Source organism: Tamandua tetradactyla, chromosome 2 (genome assembly GCF_023851605.1).
Source record: "Tamandua tetradactyla isolate mTamTet1 chromosome 2, mTamTet1.pri, whole genome shotgun sequence".
NCBI lineage: Eukaryota > Metazoa > Chordata > Mammalia > Pilosa > Myrmecophagidae > Tamandua > Tamandua tetradactyla.
In genome coordinates this window covers 92,972,534-92,997,210 of record NC_135328.1, presented here as the reverse complement: position 1 = coordinate 92,997,210, position 24,677 = coordinate 92,972,534, and the positions used below count along the sequence as shown (strand labels likewise).

Below are 24,677 nucleotides of genomic sequence, written 5' to 3'. Positions count from 1 at the left end.
TTAGATCTTTGATCCATTTTGAGTTAACTTTTGTGTAGGGTGTGAGATATGGGTCTTCTTTCATTCTTTTGCATATGGATATCCAGTTCTCTAGGCACCATTTATTGAAGAGACTGTTCTGTCCCAGGTGAGTTGGCTTGACTGCCTTATCAAAGATCAAATGTCCATAGATGAGAGGGTCTATATCTGAGCACTCTATTCAATTCCATTGGTTGATATATCTATCTTTATGCCAATACCATGCTGTTTTGACCACTGTGGCTTCATAATATGCCTTAAAGTCCGGCAGCGCGAGACCTCCAGCTTCATTTTTTTTCCTCGAGATGTTTTTAGCAATTCGGGGCACCCTGCCCTTCCAGATAAATTTGCTTATTGGTTTTTCTATTTCTGAAAAATAAGTTGTTGGGATTTTGATTGGTATTGCATTGAATCTGTAAATCAATTTAGGTAGGATTGACATCTTAACTATATTTAGTCTTCCAATCCATGAACATGGTATGCCCTTCCATCTATTTAGGTCTTCTGTGATTTCTTTTAGCAGTTTTTTGTAGTTTTCTTTATATAGGTTTTTTGTCCCTTTAGTTAAATTTATTCCTAGGTATTTTATTCTTTTAGTTGCAATTGTAAATGGGATTCGTTTCTTGATTTCCCCCTCCGCTTGTTCATTGGTAGTGTATAGAAATGCTACAGATTTTTGAATGTTGATCTTGTAACCTGCTACTTTGCTGTACTCATTTATTAGCTCTAGTAGTTTTGTTGTGGATTTTTCCGGGTTTTCGACGTATAGTATCATATTGTCTGCAAACAGTGATAGTTTTACTTCTTCCTTTCCAATCTTGATGCCTTGTATTTCTTTTTCTTGTCTAATTGCTCTGGCTAGAACCTCCAACACAATGTTGAATAATAGTGGTGATAGTGGACATCCTTGTCTTGTTCCTGATCTTAGGGGGAAAGTTTTCAATTTTTCCCCATTGAGGATGATATTAGCTGTGGGTTTTTCATATATTCCCTCTATCATTTTAAGGACGTTCCCTTGTATTCCTATCTTTTGAAGTGTTTTCAACAGGAAAGGATGTTGAATCTTGTCAAATGCCTTCTCTGCATCAATTGAGATATCATGTGATTTTTCTGCTTTGATTTGTTGATATGGTGTATTACATTAATTGATTTTCTTATGTTGAACCATCCTTGCATACCTGGGATGATGTATAATTCTTTTAATGTGTTGTTGGATACGATTTGCTAGAATTTTATTGAGGATTTTTGCATCTATATTCATTAGAGAGTTTGGCTTGTAGTTTTCTTTTTTTGTAATATCTTTGCCTGGTTTTGGTATGAGGGTGATGTTGGCTTCATAGAATGAATTAGGTAGTATTCCCTCTGCTTTGATTTTTTTGAAGAGTTTGAGGAGAGTTGGTACTAATTCTTTCTGGAATGTTTGATAGAATTCAGATGTGAAGCCGTCTGGTCCTGGACTTTTCTTTTTAGGAAGCTTTTGAATGACTAATTCAATTTCTTTACTTGTGATTGGTTTGTTGAGGTCATCTATGTCTTCTTGAGTCAAAGTTGGTTGTTCATGTCTTTCCAGGAACCCGTCCATTTCCTCTAAATTGTTGTATTTATTAGTGTAAAGTTGTTCATAGTATCCTGTTATTACCTCCTTTATTTCTGTGAGGTCAGTAGTTATGTCTCCTCTTCCATTTCTGATCTTATTTATTTGCATCCTCTCTCTTCTTTTTGTCAATCTTGCTAAGGGCCCATCAATCTTATTGATTTTCTCATAGAACCAACTTCTGGTCTTATTGATTTTCTCTATTGTTTTTATGTTTTCAATTTCATTTATTTCTGCTCTAATCTTTGTTATTTCTTTCCTTTTGCTTGCTTTGGGATTAGTTTGCTGTTCTTTCTCCAGTTCTTCCAAGTGGACAGTTAATCTCTGCATTTTTACCTTTTCTTCTTTTCTGATATAGGCATTTAGGGCAATAAATTTCCCTCTTAGCACTGCCTTTGCTGCATCCCATAAGTTTTGATATGTTGTGTTTTCATTTTCATTCGCCTCGAGGTATTTGCTAATTTCTCTAGCAATTTCTTCTTTGACCCACTCGTTGTTTAGGAGTGTGTTGTTGAGCCTCCATGTATTTGTGAATTTTCTGGCACTCCGCCTATTATTGATTTCCAACTTCATTCCTTTATGGTCCGAGAAAGTGTTGTGTATGATTTCAATCTTTTTAAATTTGTTAAGACTTGCTTTGTGACCCAGCATATGGTCTATCTTTGAGAATGATCCATGAGCACTTGAGAAAAAGGTGTATCCTGCTGTTGTGGGATGTAATGTCCTATAAATGTCTGTTAAGTCTAGCTCATTTATAGTAATATTCAGATTCTCTGTTTCTTTATTGATGCTCTGTCTAGATGTTCTGTCCATTGATGGAAGTGGTGAATTGAAGTCTCCAACTATTATGGTATAGGTGTCTATTTCCCTTTTCAGTGTTTGCAGTGTATTCCTCACGTATTTTGGGGCATTCTGGTTCAGTGCGTAAATATTTATGATTGTTATGTCTTCTTGTTTAATTGTTCCTTTTATTAGTATACAGTGTCCTTCTTTGTCTCTTTTAACTGTTTTACATTTGAAGTCTAATTTGTTGGATATTAGTATAGCCACTCCTGCTATTTTCTGTTTGTTATTTGCATGAAATATCTTTTCCCAACCTTTCACTTTCAACCTATGTTTATCTTTGGGTCTAAGATGTGTTTCCTGTAGACAGCCTATAGAAGGATCCTGTTTTTTAATCCATTCTGCCAATCTATGTCTTTTGATTGGGGAATTCAGTCCATTAACTTTTAGTGTTATTACTGTTTGGATAATATTTTCCTCTACCATTTTGCCTTTTGTATTATATATATCATATCTGATTTTCCTTCTTTCTACACTCTTCTCCATACCTCTCTCTTCTGTCTTTTTGTATCTGACTCTAGTGCTCCCTTTAGTATTTCCTGCAGAGCTGGTCTCTTGGTCACAAATTCTCTCAGTGACTTTTTGTCTGAGAATGTTTTGATTTCTCCCTCATTTTTGGAGGACAATTTTGCTGGATATAGGAGTCTTGGTTGGCAGTTTTTCTCTTTTAGTAATTTAAATATATCATCCCACTGTCTTCTAGCTTCCATGGTTTCTGCTGAGAAATCTACACATAGTCTTATTGGGTTTCCCTTGTATGTGATGGATTGTTTTTCTCTTGCTGCTTTCAAGATCCTCTCTTTCTCTTTGACCTCTGACATTCTAACTAGTAAGTGTCTTGGAGAACGCCTATTTGGGTCTAATCTCTTTGGGGTGCGCTGCACTTCTTGGATCTGTAATTTTAGGTCTTTCATAAGAGTTGGGAAATTTTCAGTGAAAATTTCTTCCATTAGTTTTTCTCCTCCTTTTCCCTTCTCCTTCTGGGACAACCACAACACGTATATTTGTGCGGTTCATATTGTCCTTGAGTTCCCTGATACCCTGTTCAAATTTTTCCATTCTTTTCCCGATAGTTTCTGTTTCTTTTTGGAATTCAGATGTTCCATCCTCCAAATCACTAATTCTATCTTCTGTCTCTTTAAATCTATCATTGTAGGTATCCATTGTTTTTTCCATCTTTTCTACTTTATCCTTCACTTCCATAAGTTCTGTGATTTGTTTTTTCAGTTTTTCTATTTCTTCTTTATGTTCAGCCTATGTCTTCTTCATGTCCTCCCTCAATTTATCGATTTCATTTTTGAAGAAGTTTTCCATTTCTGTTCGTATATTCAGCATTAGTTGTCTCAGCTCTTGTATCTCATTTGAACTGTTGGTTTGTTCCTTTGACTGGGCCATATTCTCAGTCTTCTGAGCGTGGACCGTTATCTTCTGCTGCTGGCATCTGGGCATTTAGTCAGATTTCCCTGGGTGTCGGACCCAACAAGGTTGTAAGATTTTTCTGTGAAATCTCTGGGTTCTGTTTTTCTTATCCTGCCCAGTAGGTGGCGCTCGTGGCACACGTTTGTCTCACGTGTTTGGAAGGGATCCCCCCGGTCACTGATCTGCGCGGCCTGGGGATTTCCGATCCAATTCTCTCAGTTGGTTTGGGGGGCCGCGCGTGATGGGGGCGTCAGCCGCCGCGGCTTGAGGGAACCCTGTGGCTGGTTGCCGGCCACAGCGGGCCTGGGGAATTCACCACCGTACCAGGAAGTCGCCTGCGGGGGAGGGGCGTCGGTCACCGGCCGCCGCGGCCTGGGGAATTCCCCACCGGACCAGGAAGCCGCCCGTGGGGGAGGGCCACCGCAGCTTGGGTAGCCCTCTGATCCGCGACTCGTAGCCAGACCAGGAAGCCGCCCGCAAAAGAGGGGCACCGGCCGCCTCGGCTTGGGATACTTGCCTCTCCGAGACTCTCAGCCCGCCCGCGAAGGAGGGAGGGAGGAGCTTCGGCCACCACAGCTGCCGCTGCTCGGGAAATCGCGCGCCGCTCAGGGATCTCACCGCAGCCGAGTCTCGCAGTCGGACTAGCCAGTCCAGACTGGGGTACACTGTGTGTCCATTCCCTGCCGTGGCCCCGGGAGCTGTTCTGCACTGTTTCAGTTCACCTAGTAGTTGCTTTGGAGGAGGAACTAAGACGCACATACCTTACTTAGCCGCCATCTTGGCCCCGCCTCCCTGGGTGTTCTTTAGGGTTAATAGGGGTAATGTTGATTGGGGTTTGGCAAATCATGGCAATTAGCAATATCTAGCTTAAGCGTACATAAGAGTAGCCTTCAGAATAGCCTCTCAACTCTACTTGAATTCTCTTATCTTGTAACATTTCTTTTCCCCCTTTTGGTCAACAAAACATTGTCATTCCCATGGTGCCAGAACCAGGCTCATCCCTGGGAGTCATGTCCCGCATTGACAGGGAGACTTACATCCCTGATTGTCATGTCTCATTTGAGTGGGGCCTACATAATGATATTCCTTACAGAGTTGGTCTGAGAGAGAGAGAGAAGCCTCATTTGAATATCAGAAGTTTCCTGGAAGGAATTCTTAGACATAACTATAGGTAGTCGTAGCTTTCCCTCTACAAAAATTAGTTTTGTAAGGGCAAGCCTCAAAATCAAAGGCTTTGCCTGTTTTCTTGGGAGTCCCTAATGTTTGAGAGAATACCAGGAGTTTCCCAAATAGGAAGGTTTAGTAGTTCCATATTTTTTCCCTAGTCCCTCAAGGGACTCTACCAATATTTTTTAAATTATCAGCCTACCATAGTCTGGGATGTATCTGGGTATTACATTATGCTATGCAGAATTATAAGCCCTTGTTCTCATTCTGGGCCCCATATGTGTGGGTTGTTTCAATGAGCTGTCCAGGTGGATTGATTTAGATTGTGTATTGCAGTATATTTAAGTGCTAGACAAAATAAATCTCTCCAACTTTGGTCTCATACAGTAGTGAAGTTGTATTACACTATCATACTTTGTCCTGTATTCTGATTTACCTTAGTCCCAACAAAATCAATGTCATTTTTATCTCTCATTGAACCTGACCTCTTTTTTGGTTGTAGTTGTATGTAGCAGTGCTGACTTTCAGAGCTGCAGAACTCCAGCTCTGAGTCTTAGGTGTCGCAGATGAACCCAAAGTTCTAGGGAAATGCCCATTATATACATATAGCACAGCATCTCAGAATTTAGAAATACAATTACAACTCTGGACTAAGTGTGACTGCTATAAAAGCTTACAAGTAGGCTCCAATTTTCTTATAATTATTTTTTAAAAGAGACCATACCATATTTATTCTTTTATTTCTGGCTTATTTTGCACAACACAATGTCCCCAATATTCACGCACTTCATTGCGTGCCTCATGACTTTGTTCCTTTTTGTAGCCACACAGTGTTCCATCATGTGTGTACATCATAGTTTGCCATTCTGCTTCTCAGGCATTGTACTCTTTGGTCCCCTCCATCTATTGAGTATCATGGATAATGTCCAAAATAACCAAACCGTGTCTTACAGTGTCCATACTTGTTTGTACAATCATCAGCACTCTGAATTTTAGATAGTTTTCGTTTGTCCAAAGAGAAAAAGAACCAGTAAACACATTTTCTCCAAATATCAAATCTAAATCCCTCCTTATCTTATCTGTCCTCCCCAATTTTTACCCCTGGTATTGCTGTGGTACTGTTGATGTCATCCTGTTAACTATAGGCCATAGCATGCAATATTAATTGTAGACATATAACTATAGATATAGATATAGATACCCCCTATGTCTCTCTATTGTTAACTCTTTGTACAAAATCAAACTTAGTAGTAGCTTGTGCAAGGACTTATTTATAATTGTAGAGTTAAATCAGACTCTTTATGACTTTTAATCCTGTTCATCTTCAATATGGCAATGTTACTTATAACCCTACTACTAAACTACCTTCACTTCTCCCATTCCCTTACATTTAAGTTCAACCTCACTTGGTAACTTTTTACCCATCTCTAGGTTCTCTGTACCTTTCTGTCCTCTATATTCTACATTGTTTCAAGCCTCTGAGTTTACCTTTACCAGAGTCACAATAGCCAATAGTACCTATCCTTTTGTATCTGACTTATTTCACTCAGTGTTATGTCCTCAAGGTTCATGTACTTTTTATACATTTATATTTGCTCTTCGGAAAAATGTCTATTCATGTCTTTTGTCCATTTTGTAATTGGGTTGTTCTTTTGTTGTTGAGCTGTGTAATTTTTTCATATACGCAGGATATCAAACCTTTGTCTGATAAATGGTTTCCAAATATGTTCTCTTATTGAGTTGGCTGCTGCTTCACCGTTTTGACAAAGTCCTTTGAGGCACAAAGCTTTTGATTTAGAGGAGTTCCCATTTATTTATTTCTTCTTTTGTTGCTTGTGCTTTAGGTGTAAAGTTTAAGAAGCACCCTCCTATTACTTAGTCTTGAAGCTGTTGCCCTACATTTTCTTCTGGGAATTTTATGGTACTGTGTTTTATATTTTGGTCTTTGGTCCATTTTGAATTAATTTTTGTATAGGGTGTAAGGTAGGGGTCCTCTTTCATTCTTTTGACTGTTGATATGCAGTTCTCCCAGGCCCATTTATTGAAAAGACTGTTCTGTCCTAGTTCAGTGGATTTGGGGGCCTTGTTGAAGATCAACTGGCCGTAGATTTGGTGGTCGATCTCTGTACTCTCGATTTGTTTCCATTGGGCAGTATTTCTACTTTGTGCCAGTACCATGCTATATGAATACTGAAGTTTTATAAAAATCTTTTTAAAGTTAGGAAGTGTTAATCTTCCCACTTAGCTTTTTGAGGTCTCTTTCCCTTCCAAATAAATTTCACAGCTGGCTTTTTCAAGACATCAAAGTACGTTGTTCGAATATTAATTGATATTGCATTGAATCTTTAGATCAATTTGGGTGGAACTGACATCTTAACGAAATTCTACCTTTCTGTCCATAAGCACAAAATGTCTTTCCACCCATTTAGATTTTCTTTTATTTCTTTTAGCAAAGTTTTGTAGTTTTCTGTGTATAGGTCCTTAACATCCCTGGTTAAATATATTCCTAGATACTTGATTCTTTTAGTTGTTATTTTGAATGGAATTTTTCCTTGTCTCCTCAGTTCGGTCATTACTTGTATATTAGAACCATTCCTGATTTTTTCATTAATCTTGTATCCCACCACCTGGCTGAAATTGTTTATTAGCTCAGGTAGCTTTGTTGTAAATTCCTCAGGATTTTCCAATTATAGTATATCATCTGCAAATAATGGAAGTTTTATTTCTTCCTTTCCTATTTGGCTGCCTTTTATTCCTTTCTCCTGTCTGATTGCTCTAGTTAGAACTTCTTGTACAGTGTTGAATACTAGTGGTGACAATGGCCATCCTTGTCTTGTTCCTGATCTTAGGGGGAATGCTTTCAGTCTCTCACATTTGCTGTGATTCTGGCTATGGGTTTTCTTTTATATATACATATATATATATATATAAAACTTTTTTAAATTGTGAAATATAGCATATATATATATATAAGCAATAAGTTTCCAAGTACATTTTATCAAGTAGTTATAGAACAGATTTTAAAGTTTGGTATGGGTTACAATTCCACGAATTTTCGTTTTTGATTCTAGCTGCTCCAAGACACTTGAGACCCACAGAAATATCAATGTAATAATTCAGCAGTCATATTCATTTGTTAAATCCTATCTTCTCTATTATATTCCTCCTTCTCTTTAAATAACATATATACAAAAAAGCTTTAAATTTCAAAGCACAGCACCACAGTTAGTTGTAGAACATATTTCAGAGTTTGACATGGGTTACAATTCCACAATTTTAGGTTTTTACTTCTAGCTGCTGTAAGGTACTAGAGATGAAAAGAAATAGCATAATGATTCAGGGCTCAAACTCATTTGTTAAATCTGAACTTCTCTGTATAACTCCACCATCAACTTTGATCTTTTTCTCACTCTTTAGGGGTATTTGGGTTATACCCCTTCTAACTTTTTCATATTGGAAGGGGCTATCAATAATATGGGATGGAGGATGGAACTAGTCGATTAGAATTGCTGGCCCCTCAGCATTTCAGGACTTGTCTGGTCCAGGGACCCATCTGGAGGTTCTAGGTTTCTGGAAAGTTACCCTAGTGCATGAAACCTTTGTATAATCTTATATATTGCTCTAGGTATTCTTTAGGATTGGCAGGAATGCTTTTGGTTGGGGTTTGGCATTAGCAATGTCTAACTGAAGCATGAATAACAGTGCCCTCTAGGGTAGCCTCTCGACTCTATTTGAACTCTCTCAGCCGCTGATACTTTTTTTAATTACACTTCTTTTCCCCCTTTTGGTCAGGATGGCACTGTTGGTCCCAGGGTGCCAGGGCCAGGCTTATCCCTGGGAGTCATCTCCCATGCCACCAGGGAGACATTCATCCTTGGATGTCATGTCCCATATAGCGGGGAGAGCAAAGATTTCACTTGCAGAGTTGGGCTTAGAGAATAAAAGGGTACATCTGAGCAACAAAAGAGGTCCTCCAGAGGTGACTCTTAGGCATACCTATAGGTAGGCTAAGCTTCTCTGTTACATATGTAAGCTTCACAAGAGCAAGCCTCAAGATCAAGGACTTGGCCTATTGATTTGGGTGTCCCTAATGTTTGACACAGTATCAGGGGTTTATACAGTGGTAAAGTTTAATAGTTCCATATTTTTTTCTCCCATCCCTCAAGGGACTTTGCCAATAGTTCTTGATATCTGCTTAATATACTCTGGGATGTATCCAGGTATTACATTAAGCTATAGAGCATTAAAGGCTCTCATTCTTGTTCTGGGCTCCCTGTGTTTGGATTGTTTCAATGATCTATCCAGAAAAGTTGAGTTAGATTATTGCTACAGAAAATTTAGGTTCTGGGTATAATAAACCTTTCTTCCTTTGGTCTCAAAGAGTAGGTGAATTTCTAAAATACAGGCAATGTCTTCCTTACCCCTGTATTCTGAGTTACCATAATCCCAACCCGACTGGCTTCATTCTTATCTCTAAGTACAAGGTTATACGTATATATAAAACAGCACCTAAAAATCCAGAAATAACAATTACCACTCAAGACTAAATGTGACTGCTATAAAAGCTTACAACCTAGGCCCCAGTTTTCTTATAAGTATTTTCTAAATGAAATCATACAATATTTGCTCTTTTGTTTCTGGCTTATTTTGCCTCACCAAATATTCCACGAGTTCATTCACATTTTTGCATGCTTCACTCCTTTGTTCCTTTTTGTAGCAGTACCATGTTTGATCATATGTTTACACCAATCTACTATCGTTCGCCAATCTTCTTCTTAGTCAGTGCATCTTTCAGCCACCTTTTTCTACTGGGCCTCATATATAATGTCCAAAGACAAGAGTCCATCAACACTCCCAATTTTAGATAATTTCATTGTCCCCAAGAGAAAGATAGCCAATAAACACACCCTCACCAAATAGAAAATCCAAACCTTCTCCTAATTTTTATCCTACCCCTTTGTTATTGCTGTGGTACTGTTGATGTTTTCCTGTTAAAGATAGCCCATAGCATGTAATAGCATTTTCCCCCATACCCCCAAATTATACACTCTTTGTACAAGATTATACCTTTGCAGAAGTTCATACAAGAGCTTATTTGTATTTGTAATGTTAATTGGTGGGGCACATGAATCTATACAACCCCTTTCAATCATGTCCACCTTCAATATGGTGATATTACTTATAGACCCACTAGTGAACTGCCTTCACTTCTGTCTACTCTCTTACAATTAAATTCAACCTCATTAGCAAACTGTTCAACCATCTCAAGCTTCTGTATCTCTAGGTCCTCTATATTTTATGGTCCTCTATATTTTGTGGTATAAACCTCTGATTTTTTCTTTACCATAGTCATAAAAATGGAATCATACGTAACTATTCTATTGTGTCTGGCTTATTTCACTCAGCGTTATGTCCTCAAGGCTCATCTATCTTGTCATGTGGTTTAGGACGTCATTTCTTCCTATTGCTGCATAATGTTCCATCATCTGTATATGCCACATTTTGTGATTACACATGTCTCTTGATGGGCATTCTTCTAGTTTGCAAGCTGCTGAAATGCAATATACCAGAAAGGGAATGGCTTTTAAAAAGAGGAATTGAATAAGTTGCAAGTTTACACTTCTAAGACTGTGAAAATGTCCAGATTAAAGCAAGGCTACAGAAATATGCATTCTATAGTGGCTTTGGGTTTTCATATATGACATTTATATTAAGGAAATTTCCCTTGATTCCTACCTTTTGAAGTATTTTTATCAGACATGGATGCTGAATTTTGTCAAATGCTTTTTCAGCATCAATCAATATGATCATGTGATTTTTCTCTTTTGATTTATTAATGTGCTGTATTATATTGATTAATTTTCTTGTGTTGAAAACACCTTGCGTTTCTGGTATAAACCCCCTGGTTGTGATGTATAATTCTTTTAATGTGTTGTTGGATTCAATATGCTAGTATTTTGTTGAGAGTTTTTGTGTCTGTGTTCATTAGGGAGATTGGTCTGTAGTTTTCCTTTCTTGCAGCATCTTTATCCAGTTTTGGTAGTAGCATGATGCTACTTCATCATGAAATAAAATGAGTTAGATAGCATTCCTTTTTCCTCAGTATTTTGGAAGAGTTTGAGCAGAATTGGTGTTAGTTATTTTTGGAATATTGATAAATTCCCCTGTGGAGCTGTCTGGCCCTGGGCTTTTCTTTGTAGGAATATTTTTTCATGACTGATTGAGTCTTTACCTGTAATTGGTTTGTTGAGATCTACTATTCTTCTTGACGCAGTGTAGATTGTTCATGTCTTTCTAGGAATTTGTCCATTTCATTTAAATTGTCTAGTTTATTGGTGTGTAGTTGTTCATTTTATCCTCTTACGATTTTTTTCTTTTTGCTGCCCATCCTCTTATGATTTTTTTAAAAATTTCTTCAGGATCCATGGTAATGAACTCCCTCTCATTTCTGATTTTGCATAGTCGCATCCTCTCTCTTTTTTGTTTGTTAGCCTAGCAAGGGGTCCTTTGAATTTATTGATTTTCTCAAAGAAGCAACTTTGGTTTTGTTGATTCTTTCCATTGTTATTTTGTTCTCCAGTTCATTTATATCTTCTTTAATCTTTTTTACTTCTTTTCTTCTATTTGCTGATCTTTCTCTAGTTCTTCCAGGTAAGCAATTAAGTCCTTGATTTTTGCTTGTTCTTCTTTTTAAATATAGGCATTTAGGGCAATACATTTACCACTCAGCACTGCCTTTGCCACATCCTATAACTTCTGATATGTTGTATTCTCCTTTTCATTTGTCTCCAGATATTTACCCATTTCTCTTGCAATTTCTTTTTTGATCCATTGATTAATTGAGTGTGTTACTTAATCTCCAGATATTTTTTAACGTTTCTTTTTATTATGAAATATTTAAGAAAAGCAATACATTTCACTGTACATTTTAACAAGTAGTTATGGAACAGATTTCACAGTTTGGTATGGGTTACAGTTCCACAATTTCAGGTTTTTCCTTCTAGTGGCTCTAAGATGCTGCGGATTGACAGAAATGTCAATATATTGATTCAGCAGTCATACTCATTTGTTAAATCTTGTCTTCTCTGTTATACTCCTTCTCTTTAAATAACATACATACCTAAAAGCAATATATTTCAAAGTACATTGCAACAAATAGTTGTAGAACACATTTCAGTTTGGTATGAGTTACAATTCCATAATATTAGGTTTTTATTTCTACTGCTAAAAGGTTCTGGAAGCTAAAAGAAGTATCAGTAAAATGATTCAGTGCTCATTTGTTAAACCCAACTTTCTCTGTACAACTCCACCATCACCTCTTATCTTTCTCACACTCTGTAGGAATATTTGGGCTATGCTCATTCTAACTTTTTTTTATTGTATAGTATAACATATATACAAAGCAAAGAAATAAAAAAGCAATAGTTTTCAAAGTACTCTTCAAAAAGTGGTTACAAGATAGATCCCAGAGTTTGTCATGGGCTACTGTAGTATCCTTTCATATTTTTCCTTCTAGCTGCTCCAGAAAATAGGAGGCTAGAGGGCTTAAATACCTTTTTATCATCACAATCGACTATTTCTTTCCTTCTTTTTTTTTTTTGTGAACAATGACATATATACAAAAAAGCTATAAATTTCAAAGCACAGCTCCACAATTAGTTGTAGAATATATTTCAGAATTTGACATGGGTTACAGTTTCACAATTTTAAGTTTTTCCTTCTAGCTGCTATAAAATACTGGAGACTAAAAGAAATATCAATTTAATGATTCAGCATTCATATTCACTTAAATTCTATCTTCTATGTATAATTCCACCATCACCTTTGATCTTTCCATACCTGTCTTTGAGGTTGTTTGGGCTATGGCAATTCTAAATTTTTGCTATTGGAACGATCTGTCACTAATATGGGGTAGGGAGGTGGAACTATCTGATGTTCTGGAGAGGCTGGGCTAGGTTTCAGGACTTATCTGGACCAGGGACCCATCTGGAGTTATAGGTTTCTGGAAAGTTACTCAAGTGCCTGGAACCCTCATGGAATCATATATATTGCCCTAGGTGTTCTTTAGGATTGGTTGGAATGGTCCTGGTTGGGGGTTCGCAGGTTATAATAGGTAGCAAGGTAAGAGCAACCTCCAGAGTAGCCTCTCGACTCTATTTGAACTCTCTCTGCCACTTGTACTTTATTAATTGCACTTCTTTTCCTCCTTTTGGTCAGGATGTAATTGTTGATCCCATGGTGCCAGTTCTGGATTCATCCCTGGGAGTCCTCTCTCATGTCACCAGGGAGGCTTTCACCCCTGGATGTCATGTCCCATGTAGTGGAGAGGGCAATGATTTCACTTGTAGAGTTGCACTTAGAGAGACTGAGACCACATCTGAGCAACAACAGAGGTCCTCCAGAAGTAACTGTTAGGCATGCCTCTAGGTAGTCTAAGCTTCTCCTCTACCTACATAAGCTCCATAAGAGTAAGCCTCATGATCAAGGGCATGGCCTATTGATTTGGGTACCCCTAAAGTTTGACACAGTTCAGGGGATTCCTTGATGGTAAGGTTTAATAGTTCCATAGTCTTTCTCTCTCCCTCTGGGGACTTTGGCAATACTTTTTCATTATCTGCTTAATATACTCTTATGATGTTTCTAGGATTACAATAATCTATACAGGATTAAAGGACCTCTTTCTTATTCTGTGCTTCCTGTGTTTCAGTTGTTCAAATGAGCTATACAGATAGGTTGAATTTGATTATGCGCTACAGAAAATTTCAGTTCCAGATCAAATGAACCTTTCTTCCATTGGTCTCAAAGAGTATGTGTGGTTCTAAAATATGGACACTGTCTTCCTTACCCCGATGTTCTGAATTACTGTAACCCCAACCTGTTCAGCTTCGTTCTTAACTCTAAATGTCAGGTTATATGTATAAAACAGCCTCTCAAAATCCAGAAATAATAATCACCACTCTGGAATTTGTGTCTGCTCTAAAAGCTTACAATCTAGGCCTCTGTTTTCTTATAAACACCTTCTAAAGGTGACCATACTATCGTTGTTTTTTTGTTTCTGGCTTATTTTGTCTCACCAAATGTCCCACATGTTCATTCACATTGTTGCATGCCTCATGACATTGTTCCTTTTTGTATCAGCCTTCTTTGTCTCTTATGAAGTCTTTACATTTAAAGTCTATTCTGTCCAATATTAGTATAGCTACTCCAGCTTTCTTTTGGGTACAACTTGCATGGAAAATCTTTTTATATCCTTTCACTTTCAATCGATTTGCATCCTTGTGTCTAAGATGAGTCTTCTATAAGCAGCATATAGCTGGATTATGTTTCTTAATCCATTCTTCCAATCTGTATCCTTAACTGGTAAATTTAGTCTGTTAACGTTCAAAGTTATTACTGAAAAGACGTTTCTTGATTCCACCATCTTATCTTTTTTATTTTATTTGTCAGATCTATATATTCTGTTCCCTCTTTCTCTCTGTGTTCTTTAAATTTTCCTTAGTGGTACTCTTCAATTCTATGCCCTCCTCCAGACCTCCCTCTCCTGTTTTTTTTTTTTTTTTTCAGCCAGCAGAACTCCTTTTAGTATTTCTTGTAGGGCCAGTCTCTTGTTGACAGATTTCTTTCGGGACTTCTTTGTCTGTGAAAACTTTAATCTTTCCCTTAATTTTGAAGAACAATTTGTTGGGTACAGAATTCTTGGCTGGAAGTCTTTCGCTTTTAGGATCTTGAATGTATCATACACTGCCTTCTCACCTCCAGGGTGCTAGTTGAGTACTCTGAAGTCAGTCTTATTTGATTTACCTTGTATGTCGTATATTGTTTTTCTCTCACTGCTTTCAAGATTTTCTGCTTCTCTTCAACATTTGACAGACTGATTAGTATGTGCCTTGGGGAAGGTCTATTTGGATTTATTCTGTTTGGAGTTCTTTGGGCTTCTATGACTTGTATAATTATGTCCTTCATAAGTGAGGGTTGGGAAGTTTTCCCCCATTATACCCTCAACTATTCTTCCTAGTCCTGTACTCCTCTCTTCTTCTTCTGGAACACCAGTGATTCTTATATTTGTGCACTTTGTTTTGTCTTTCATTCCCCTGGGTTCCCATTCAATTTTTTCCATTTTTTTCTGCTATTAGCTATTTTGAGTCTTCAAAGTCAATTATCCTGTCCTCTATATCACTTATTCTTTCTTCTGTCTCTTCAAATCTGGTGTTGTGTACCTGTAGTATATTTTTTATTTGATCAACAGAGTCTTTAATCTCTGTGATATCTGCTATTTTTCTATTTATTCTTTCAAATTCCTTGTTGTGCTTTTCTACTGTCTTCTTGATCGCCTTTATGTCATTTGCTATCCCACTTATTTTATTAAGTAGAGTTGTATGAACATCTTTGATTAGTTGTTCCAACATCTGTGTCTCCTCTGGTGTTTTAATTTGGTCATTAGGCAAGTCTATACCTGTCTTCATTGTGATATGCTTAGTGATCTTATGCTTTGTTTGTCGCATATAAATATCTTGAATGATTTATTTTGGAAGTTGATTTCTTTCAGTAGTCTAAGGCCTTGCATTTGCGGGATGGTTGTACAGCAGGTAGCAGGGCATGGGGTGGAGTACTCAGTACCATGATTTGTATTAGGACAGGTATGGGTACAGGTTGGGTATGTTACGCTGATGCTTGTGAACATGGGTGCCCAGTGGCCAGGAAGGCTGTAACTGTGTGGGTGCACTGGTCTGGGGGTGGCATAACCCTGGTGTGTGCTGGTTTAAGGCACAGGGGCCTGGGAGTACTGTAAATGATGTGCTGAGCTTAGGGAGGGAGAAGTGAGGCTGTGGGACACTGTCGGCGAGGGGTGGGGGAAGCCTAGGTTTGGAGGTTAGTGCCTGCAACTTTTATGCACAGGGAACAGGGAACAGGGAGGAGGAGGTGGTGCTTGGGAGGGATGCAGGAGAGGTGGGTTGGGCTGCACTTTGGGGTGGGGGTGTGGGGCAGGTACATGCACTGGAGGCTGGTAGGGTAGAGGCGCCTGGAGCTGGGGGAATGGGAGCGGGTAATGGAGTTCAGGTGCCTGGGGTGTGGGGTGAATCACTGTTCATGGGGCTGCGCTGGTGAGGGTAGCATGCCCCAGGAAAATGGCCTGGCTTACTTCCTAGTCCTGTGTTCCCCCGTCCCTACACTCCTGCCGGCTCTGTGGCTCCGCAACTCCCTGCCAGGCTCCAGCTTTCTGCCTCTCCGTTCCTCAGCCTCTGCAACCAGGGCTGCTGCATGTGGTGTAGGAGACTCTCCCAGTTCAGCTGCACTCCTGAATTGCCACCTCAGTCACCCTCCTGTGCCTTCTCTAACTTCCGTGGAGTAGGGCTAATCTGGAACTACTCTAGTTGGCCATCTTCCCAGAAATCTCCAGATATTTTTGAAAGTTCAGGTTCTTTGCTGGTTATTAATTTCCAGCTTCATTTTGTGGTCAGAGAAAGTTCTTTGAACAATTTCAGTCTTATTCAGTTTATAAAGACCTGTTTTGTGTCTCAGCCTCTGATCTACCTTGTAGAACATTCCATGAGCAAGAGAGAAGAATTTATATCCTGGTGTTTTGGGGTGTAATGATCTATAAATGTCTGTTAGGCCTAATTCTTTTATGACATTGTTTACATTCTCTACTTCCTTGTTGATCCTCTGGTTGTTCTATCTATAGAGGAGAGGGGTATATTGAAGTCTTCCATTACTATTGTTGAAATGTCCGTAGCTTCCTTCAGTTTTTCTGATGTTTGCTTTGTGTATTTTGGAGGTCCTTTTTTGTTGTTGTTATTGAATGGGTGTAAAATGATATGGTGTGATTTTATTTAGCATTTTCTTCAATACATTGTTTTGTATGTTTATTAATCATGTGGCTTTGTGCTACTGTGAATGGTTTATTTGCATGTTTTTGCCATGTTCACTTTTTAATCATGATTTTTCATTATAAAACATTTCAAGTAATATTTCTTATGAAAAAAATCCAGTCAGTAGCAGTATACAACCCAATTTTTTAAATTTAATATTTGCCACATTGATTCATAATTTTCTCCAGAAATCTGCATATATTTTTGAAAGTTCAGGTTCTTTGGTGGTTATTAATTTCTAGCTTCAATTTGTGGTCAGAGAAAGTTCTTTGAACAATTGCAATCTTATTCAGTTTATAAAGACCTGTTTTGTGTCTTAATATATTACTGTGATGAATTGCATTGATAGCTTTTTCTAATTTAGCCATATTTGCAATTTTAGGATGAATGAATTTTGTCATAATTTTTTAAAGGAAACACTGCTGGATTTGGTTTGTTAATATTTAATTTCGGATTTTTTTTATTTCTATTTTGATACATGAGATTGACATGTATATATCCTTTCATGACTTCTTTGTCTGATTTTGGTATCATGGCCGAGCAGAACTCACAAAGTGTGTCAGGTTTTTTTCTATTTTCTTTTTACATAAAATGGGAATTGTCTTTCCTGTTTGGATGAATTCACAGGTGAATCTCACATGAGGCTGATGATGGCTTTATCTTTCTTCTCTCATGTTTCCTTTTTTCTTCCTTACTTCTTTCTACCTTCCTCCTCCTCCTCCATTTTGTCTTTAAATTGGATGGCTTCTGTTTCTTTAATGGCTATACTTCTATGAAGGCTTCTATACTGGAATCTGTTTTCAAAGTTATATTTTTCAAAAAATTGTCTGCATTTTAAAATTTATTTGCATAATGTTCTAGCACTCTCTTTTTGTTTTCATAATCTATAATTACACTTATTAGCAATCCTTAATAGTTTTAGCTGTTTGCTTCTTTTTTTTCTCAATCATACTTGCCAGTGGCTTGTTTGTCTGTCATTGTGGAGAATGAGCTTTCATTTTGTTGATTCTCTTTATTGAATCCAGAGAATGAGCTTTCATTTTGTTGATTCTCTTTATTAAATCCATAATTCTTGTAAATTTCTACTCTTTGTCGTGTCTTCCTTTGAACATTCTTTGTGATTATTTTGTTTCTTTCTTACTTACTCAGTTACTTAGCCTAGTCTCTGTTATTTTCTAATATAAACAGGTTAAAACTGCAGTTTTCCTACTGAATCTCACTTTAGTAGTATGACAGTTTTAAAAAGGGATATTGATATCATCATTCATTTTTTTATCATTCATTTTAAATGCTTTAATATTTCCTTTATAATTTCTTTGACCTGTGAGTTATTTATATTTTAAATACAAACATTAAGGCAAGAATACAGTTTAAAAGTTGCTACAGACAGTTTTTACATATAATTTACTGAAATTATTATACATTTATAAGTAGATAATCATGTTAATTACTTAAAATTAAAAATTTTATTGCTGGTATGTTAAGTTGGTGTTATTTCCATGCAGAAAAGAATGAAACATTACTTGAATAAAAATGCTTGTTTTTTATATAATATAGTGTAGGTTTTCAAATATATAGGATTTAAATTTTTAAATAAGTGTCCATTTCTAATTTACTTAAAGTGTGGTTAGAGAATCTTTATGGTCTATAAAATTATTCATTGATATTCGTGGAGACTTGTTTTGAATTTCCCAGTGGTTGGTGCCTGTGTGTGTGTGTAGTGTGTATTTTTGTGAGAAGTATGTGTGCTTGAAAACAATGTACATTTTAAAAATGTGTATTATAGTTCTGTATGCTTTTTTTTTTAAAGATCAGTGGCCTTCAAGCTTTTGTGAGTGTACTTCCTCAAAAATATCTTTGAAAAAAATGCATACCACTTGTACATTTTAATTTGATATTTTTTATTTTATGTTAAATAATGCAAAAGATATAATTACTGACGTATTGTACAAAAATGGGCATTTTAAAATAAAATTGTTACATTGTTCTCTAAACGTATCCATTGACTTTTTAATATTTTAGTGATTCCCTCAATATCACTATAAAAAAAGAGAACACAGAAATGAACTTCCCCCTCTAGTTATGGTAACTGACATTTTGAATCACCTTTCTGCAGAAGACAACTAGGAAAACTGAATAAAGTATTTTTTTTTTAACTGCTTGAAAGCATCACAGCAGTCATGTTTTAAGAGGCAGGGAAAAAAGGACATTTGATTATGTATTCAGTTATAAGTGATGTTGTATCAAAAGATTTGAAGAGCTATTGCATTTTGTGCTGATTTTCAGAGTTATGCCCCGTTAGTAATTATAGACATTATATAAATGAAATTTTAACCATTCGTAATCATTTCTTTTTCTGCTTTTTTCTAGGTATCACACCTGTGTACTATAATATGTTTGCTTTAATGAGTGAAACAGAAAGGATCTGGTATCCACCCAACCATGTCTTCCATATAGATGAGTCAACCAGGCACAACATACTCTACAGAATAAGGTGCTTTCTCCAGTAAGATTGTAAACTGACTCACTTAATAATAAAAGGGTAAAGTGGGAAAAATTATAAAATTTATTTTTTGATTGCAAGAGACTTAAAACTAGTGACTAGAACCAGTTATTTCGCATTTAATCATCTTCATTTAGGACTTGTGTTTCTCCACAAGTGGAACTGTTCATCCAATGAAATATTGTTTAATTAGAATGCTCTGAGTGCTCTGAGAACAAAGCTGTTCTGGTGGGAATCCACTTTACCAGTTATGAGTATAATTAAATAAATTTAAAAGGATGAAAAAGGCCTCTACTGGCAAAATTTAAAATGTTTAAAATATTGTTTCCTAGGAAATTTGATGATTTATGTAATAAAGTGTGATTTCATATCCCTTCCTTATTAACAGCTTTTTAAAAGTTGAGTGAAAAGATTTTTGACAGTGCTTATTTGTTGTCTTAAGTTTTTAGTGAATTTTATTTCATATTTTATGGCAGAGAATTTACCTACTGGACAAATATAGAGGTATTTTTTATATTCAAAAGAATGAAATAAGTTTGTGTGTTTCACAAATAGATGAAATTAATTCAAGCATTTATGTTGCTTAATTTTCATCACAACTTGGTGGATATTAAAGATAAAAGTTCCATATTAAAGATAAAAGATTTAATACTTTGAGACATTACTCACATTTGTCCAGTGTCTCACAGCTAGAAAATGGCAGAGTCAGGGTTCAAACCCAGGCCTGTTTGCTCCATAAACTTGACTCTTAAATACCTCATGTGTACCTCACTAAATAGTGTTTAGCATTGTACCTATCACTTGTTGGGTTCTTGATAAATTTTAGCATTACCTTGACTTTTTATTCCCTTACTGTGTGTATGTATATGTATATGTATGTATATATACACACACACATATATGTATATCTGTAAGTTTTCTACTTTCTAAGGTATAATTTGTACTGAGTTCAAACAAGCATTTTGATGTAATTATTGAAAAGACAAAATTAGTAAGAGTTAAGTAAGTGTCCAAATAAGTAATAAATATATACAAGCAGGCAGTTATATAATAGATAAAGATTACATTGAAAATAGTTATGAAAACTCTTAAATATCCAGGAATAATTTGAATAAGAAAAAACATGAGACATGGAAAATTGAAAAAATCATTAGAAAAATCTGAAGAGTAAGAACATAGTACTGAATTAAAGAGATACTTATTTCTCCCAAATTAAAATATAGGTTTAAATGTAATCAAATCATAATCCCAACAAAGACTTTTTAGGGAACTTGACACATTATAACAGTGTTAATTTAGAATTATTTATTAAATAAGATTTCAATGAAAAAAGGGCCAATTTAGGGTATTTTGTAAAAGATTTGGACCTAGGAGATATTATTGCATTATATGAAGTTAAAACATGGTATCTATTTCTAAAGCCTCAATAATGAAGTCTGTAATCATAACATGAATACAGAGAATGGTGGGGCTAGTATAGCCTGAAGTCATTCATACATATAGAGACAATAAATGATGAAATTTTTACATGTCATTTGGGAAGGGAAAGATTAGTCAATAAGTGGTGGTAGGACACTTGGTTGATATGTTAGTTTGAAGTTGTCTGGACTCCAGATAAACATGTTTTTAAATCTAATCTATTCCTCTGGGTGTAACCCCATTATAAGTAGGGCCTTTTGATGAGACTACTTCAGTTAAGGTGTGACCTACCTCATTCAGGATGGGTCTTAATCCTCTTATTTGAATCCTTTATAAATGGAATGAACACAGTGAGAGAGAGAGAAAGAGAGAGAGAGAGAGAGAGTTTGAATGTGCACATGTGCACACTCATGCATCCACAGAAACAAGATGCTGAAATCAACAAAACCCTGGAGAGAAAGGTGCAATCAGCATGCGTGTCGATGTACTTTGCCATATGGCAGAAGACCCAAGGATCATCAGCAGTTACCTTTGGGAAGGAAGCATTGTCTTGATGATGTTTTGATTTGAACAGTCTCACAGCCTCAAACTGTAAGCTGATGAATTCCCATTATTTAACACCAATCTATTTCATGGTATCTGCTTTGAGCAGCCTAGGAAAAAAAAAAGTCTATCATTTTAGCTTCTTACTGTACAATGTATATCAGAATGTTTTATATTGATTAAAGCTGTATAAATATAAATGTTAAAATAAAAACATAAATAACTGAATTGAAATGGAATACCTTCAAATATTTATGACGAAATAGTATATGAACTTTGAAACAGAAAAAATCATAAAGGAATGATTGGTATTGTTGAGTATTGATGTTTAAATTTCTGAATGTTACAATAAATTCTTAAAACTAAAAGACAAACAGTAAATATAATTTCAACAAATTAATTAGACAAAAGGAAGTATTTCACAAATCTAAAAGAAAAAACATTGTATCCACTGAGTAACTGCTGTCAGTATATGAATAGATACTTTACAAATGAACAAATAGTTAATAATCTTTTGGCAAAATGGTCAATCTCACTAGTTAACAAGAACACTAGAATATTTGTTAGCTATGTGCAGAAATTATCAACTTCTCATGGCTAATTAGCTGGTGAGAATGTAATATTATATAATCTCTATGGAAAATAATTTCACCATGCCTGTAGTTCTTGTGTCACATGCTACTCCTCATTATTTTCTAGTGATTTTTAGGTTACAAGTGGCTTTTACTATGAAATAAATCCATTCCATCCAGAAAATTAGTGATGCATGATAAAAAAAGGGATGTACCCATTCATGATTTTAAAAAGAAAGAAAAGGGAACTTTAGCAAACTAAAACTTGAGTGAGAGATCCTTAATACAATACAGAGTATTTCCCCAAAACATGTAGTATGAATGTTAGTGGTGAAATGTTACAAATAGTCTCTTTAAAATCAGTGACTGGACAAGGAAATAAAGATGCATACTTTCACTGCTTCTATGAAAGAGGTTAGTGGCATTCCTAGCCAGTACAATAAAACAAGAAAAATAAAATGTTTAAAGATTGAGAACAAAGAAGACAAATAGTCATTATTTAGCGATGATATAATTGTTAACATAGAAAATATAAGAAAATCTACAGGCATAGATTAAAATAATGAGCATTCAACAGGGTACTAGATCTATATGATCAATATATTTTAAAATGTTAACTATTTCTGTATAGCACAAACATGACAGAAAAGAGATAAAGGATTCCAGTAAACTAATCAAGACCCACCTGGAATGGGTGGAGTCATATCTCTAATCAAAGGTTAATGCTCACAATTGGGTGTGCCACATCTCTATGGAGATAACTTAATCAAACTTCCAATCTACAGTACTGAGTAGGGATTAAAAGAAATGACTGCTTGCACAAAATGGATCAGGATTAAAACATGGCTTTTCTAGGGTACGTAAATCCTTTCAAACCAGCACAGCAAGTAATAACAACAAAAACATTAGATACTAAGGGTTAAATCTATACAAAAGTGTGTAAGACTTTTATGCAGATACTAAGACTCTATAAAGTTGTTATTTAAAGAAGTATGTTAGCATGCTATGCATGATTGATAAAATGCCAATATTTTATTAAGAATATTTTATTTATCATTTTCTCTAATTGCTATGTTTTCTGAATTTAGCAAATACTACTTTTTCATTAAAAAAAAAATGTGCAAACTTTCTCTGTGAAGGGCCAGATCGTATATGTTTCAGGTATTGCGAGCCATACTATCTGTGCTGTATGTGTCTATTTCTACCACTGTAGCATGAGAAAACCCATAAACAATGAGTAAGTGAATGGGAATACCTATATTCTAATAAATACTGTATTTACAAAATTTACAAAAACTTTATTTATAAAATCCAGTGGTGGGCCAGATATGACTTGTGGGTCATAGTTTGCTGACCCTTGCTCTAAAATTAAAAAAAAAAATTCCTTACCATATTCATGAGTTCTTCTTATCCTTGAACTAAAGGCATGTATATCCAGAGTTACCTAAAATTAAAAGTTCCAAGAAAAGTCTAAACAGAAGTAAAAATGTCTAAATAGAAGTTATCCAAGTGAAGATTTTTATATAATTTTTTAAAATCCCACCTGCTTATTGTTTACAGACTATTTTACCTTTCCTTTATTACATAGGTAAAGGCTATAATTACAGAACTGTATTTATGGGCTTATAATGTATAAAGATGTAGTTTGTATGACAGTAATAGAACAAAGTTAGTGGAAATAAGTTTTTCTATAGTATTTAAATGAAGTTAGTATTAATCAGAGCCAGATTGTTTTAAGATTAGGATTTTAATTATAATCCCTAGGGCAGCTACCAAGAGTCACTAAAAAAAAAAAAAAAACAGTAAAAGAAACAACGAGGGAGTAAAATGGGTACACCAGAAGGTATCTATTTAACATAAAAGTAAGCAGTAATGTAGGAATAGAGGAGCAAAAAAGACAAAGTCATGTAGGAAACAAATAGCAAAATGGCAGACATAAATTCTACCTTAACAGTAATTACATTAAATATAGATGGATCACACAGTCCGATTAAAATGAAAAAATGGGCAGAATGTATTAAAACCTGAACTATGTGCTGTCTACAAGACACACACTTTACATTCAAAAACACAAATAGAGTGAAAGTAAAGAATGGAAAAAGATATACCGTGTAGTCAGTAACCAAAATAGAGCTGGAGTACTATACTAATATTAGAAAAAATACACTTTAAGACAAAAAATTTTTAGTAGAGACAAAGAAATATTTATAGTGGTAAAAGAGTCAATCCATCAGGCAGACATAACAGTTATAAACATGCATATATCTTTCAACAAAACTCCAAAATGTATGAAGTAAAAAGTGGCATAATTGAAGGGAATTAAAGACAATTCAGCAATAATAGTTGGAAACGTCAGTACTCCACTTTCAGTACTGGATAAAACAATTAGTACATAAGCCAGGAGATAGAAGATTTGAACAACACTATAAGCCAACTTGACCAAACAGGCATATGTAGAGCATTCCACCCCAAAATAGCATGACACACAATTTTCTCAAGTGCATATGGAACATTATTCAGGTTAGAACGCATGTTAGGCCACAAAACAAGTAACAAATAAAAAAAAAGTTTGAAATCGCACAAAGCATGTTCTTTGACCATGTGGAATTAAAATCAGAAATTAATAGAAGGAAATTTGGGACATTATGAAATGAAACAACCACCTGCTAAATAACCAGTGGATCCTAGAATAAATCATAAGGGAAATCAGAAATTACTTTGAAATGAAT

General features: G+C 35.7%; 1 protein-coding gene across 4 annotated transcripts in view; it reads left to right on the top strand.

Moving 5' to 3' along the window:
- Positions 1 to 24,677, top strand: part of JAK2 (Janus kinase 2) — a 221,479-nt gene that overhangs the window by 69,500 nt on the left and 127,302 nt on the right. For 3 of the 4 annotated variants that reach the window (XM_077148267.1, XM_077148265.1, XM_077148266.1), the window contains one exon: positions 19,282 to 19,417. In XM_077148267.1, coding sequence (XP_077004382.1) covers positions 19,282 to 19,417 — 136 coding nt within the window. The remainder of the gene's footprint in view (positions 1 to 19,281; positions 19,418 to 24,677) is intronic. The other variant, XM_077148268.1, reaches the window with a different exon arrangement.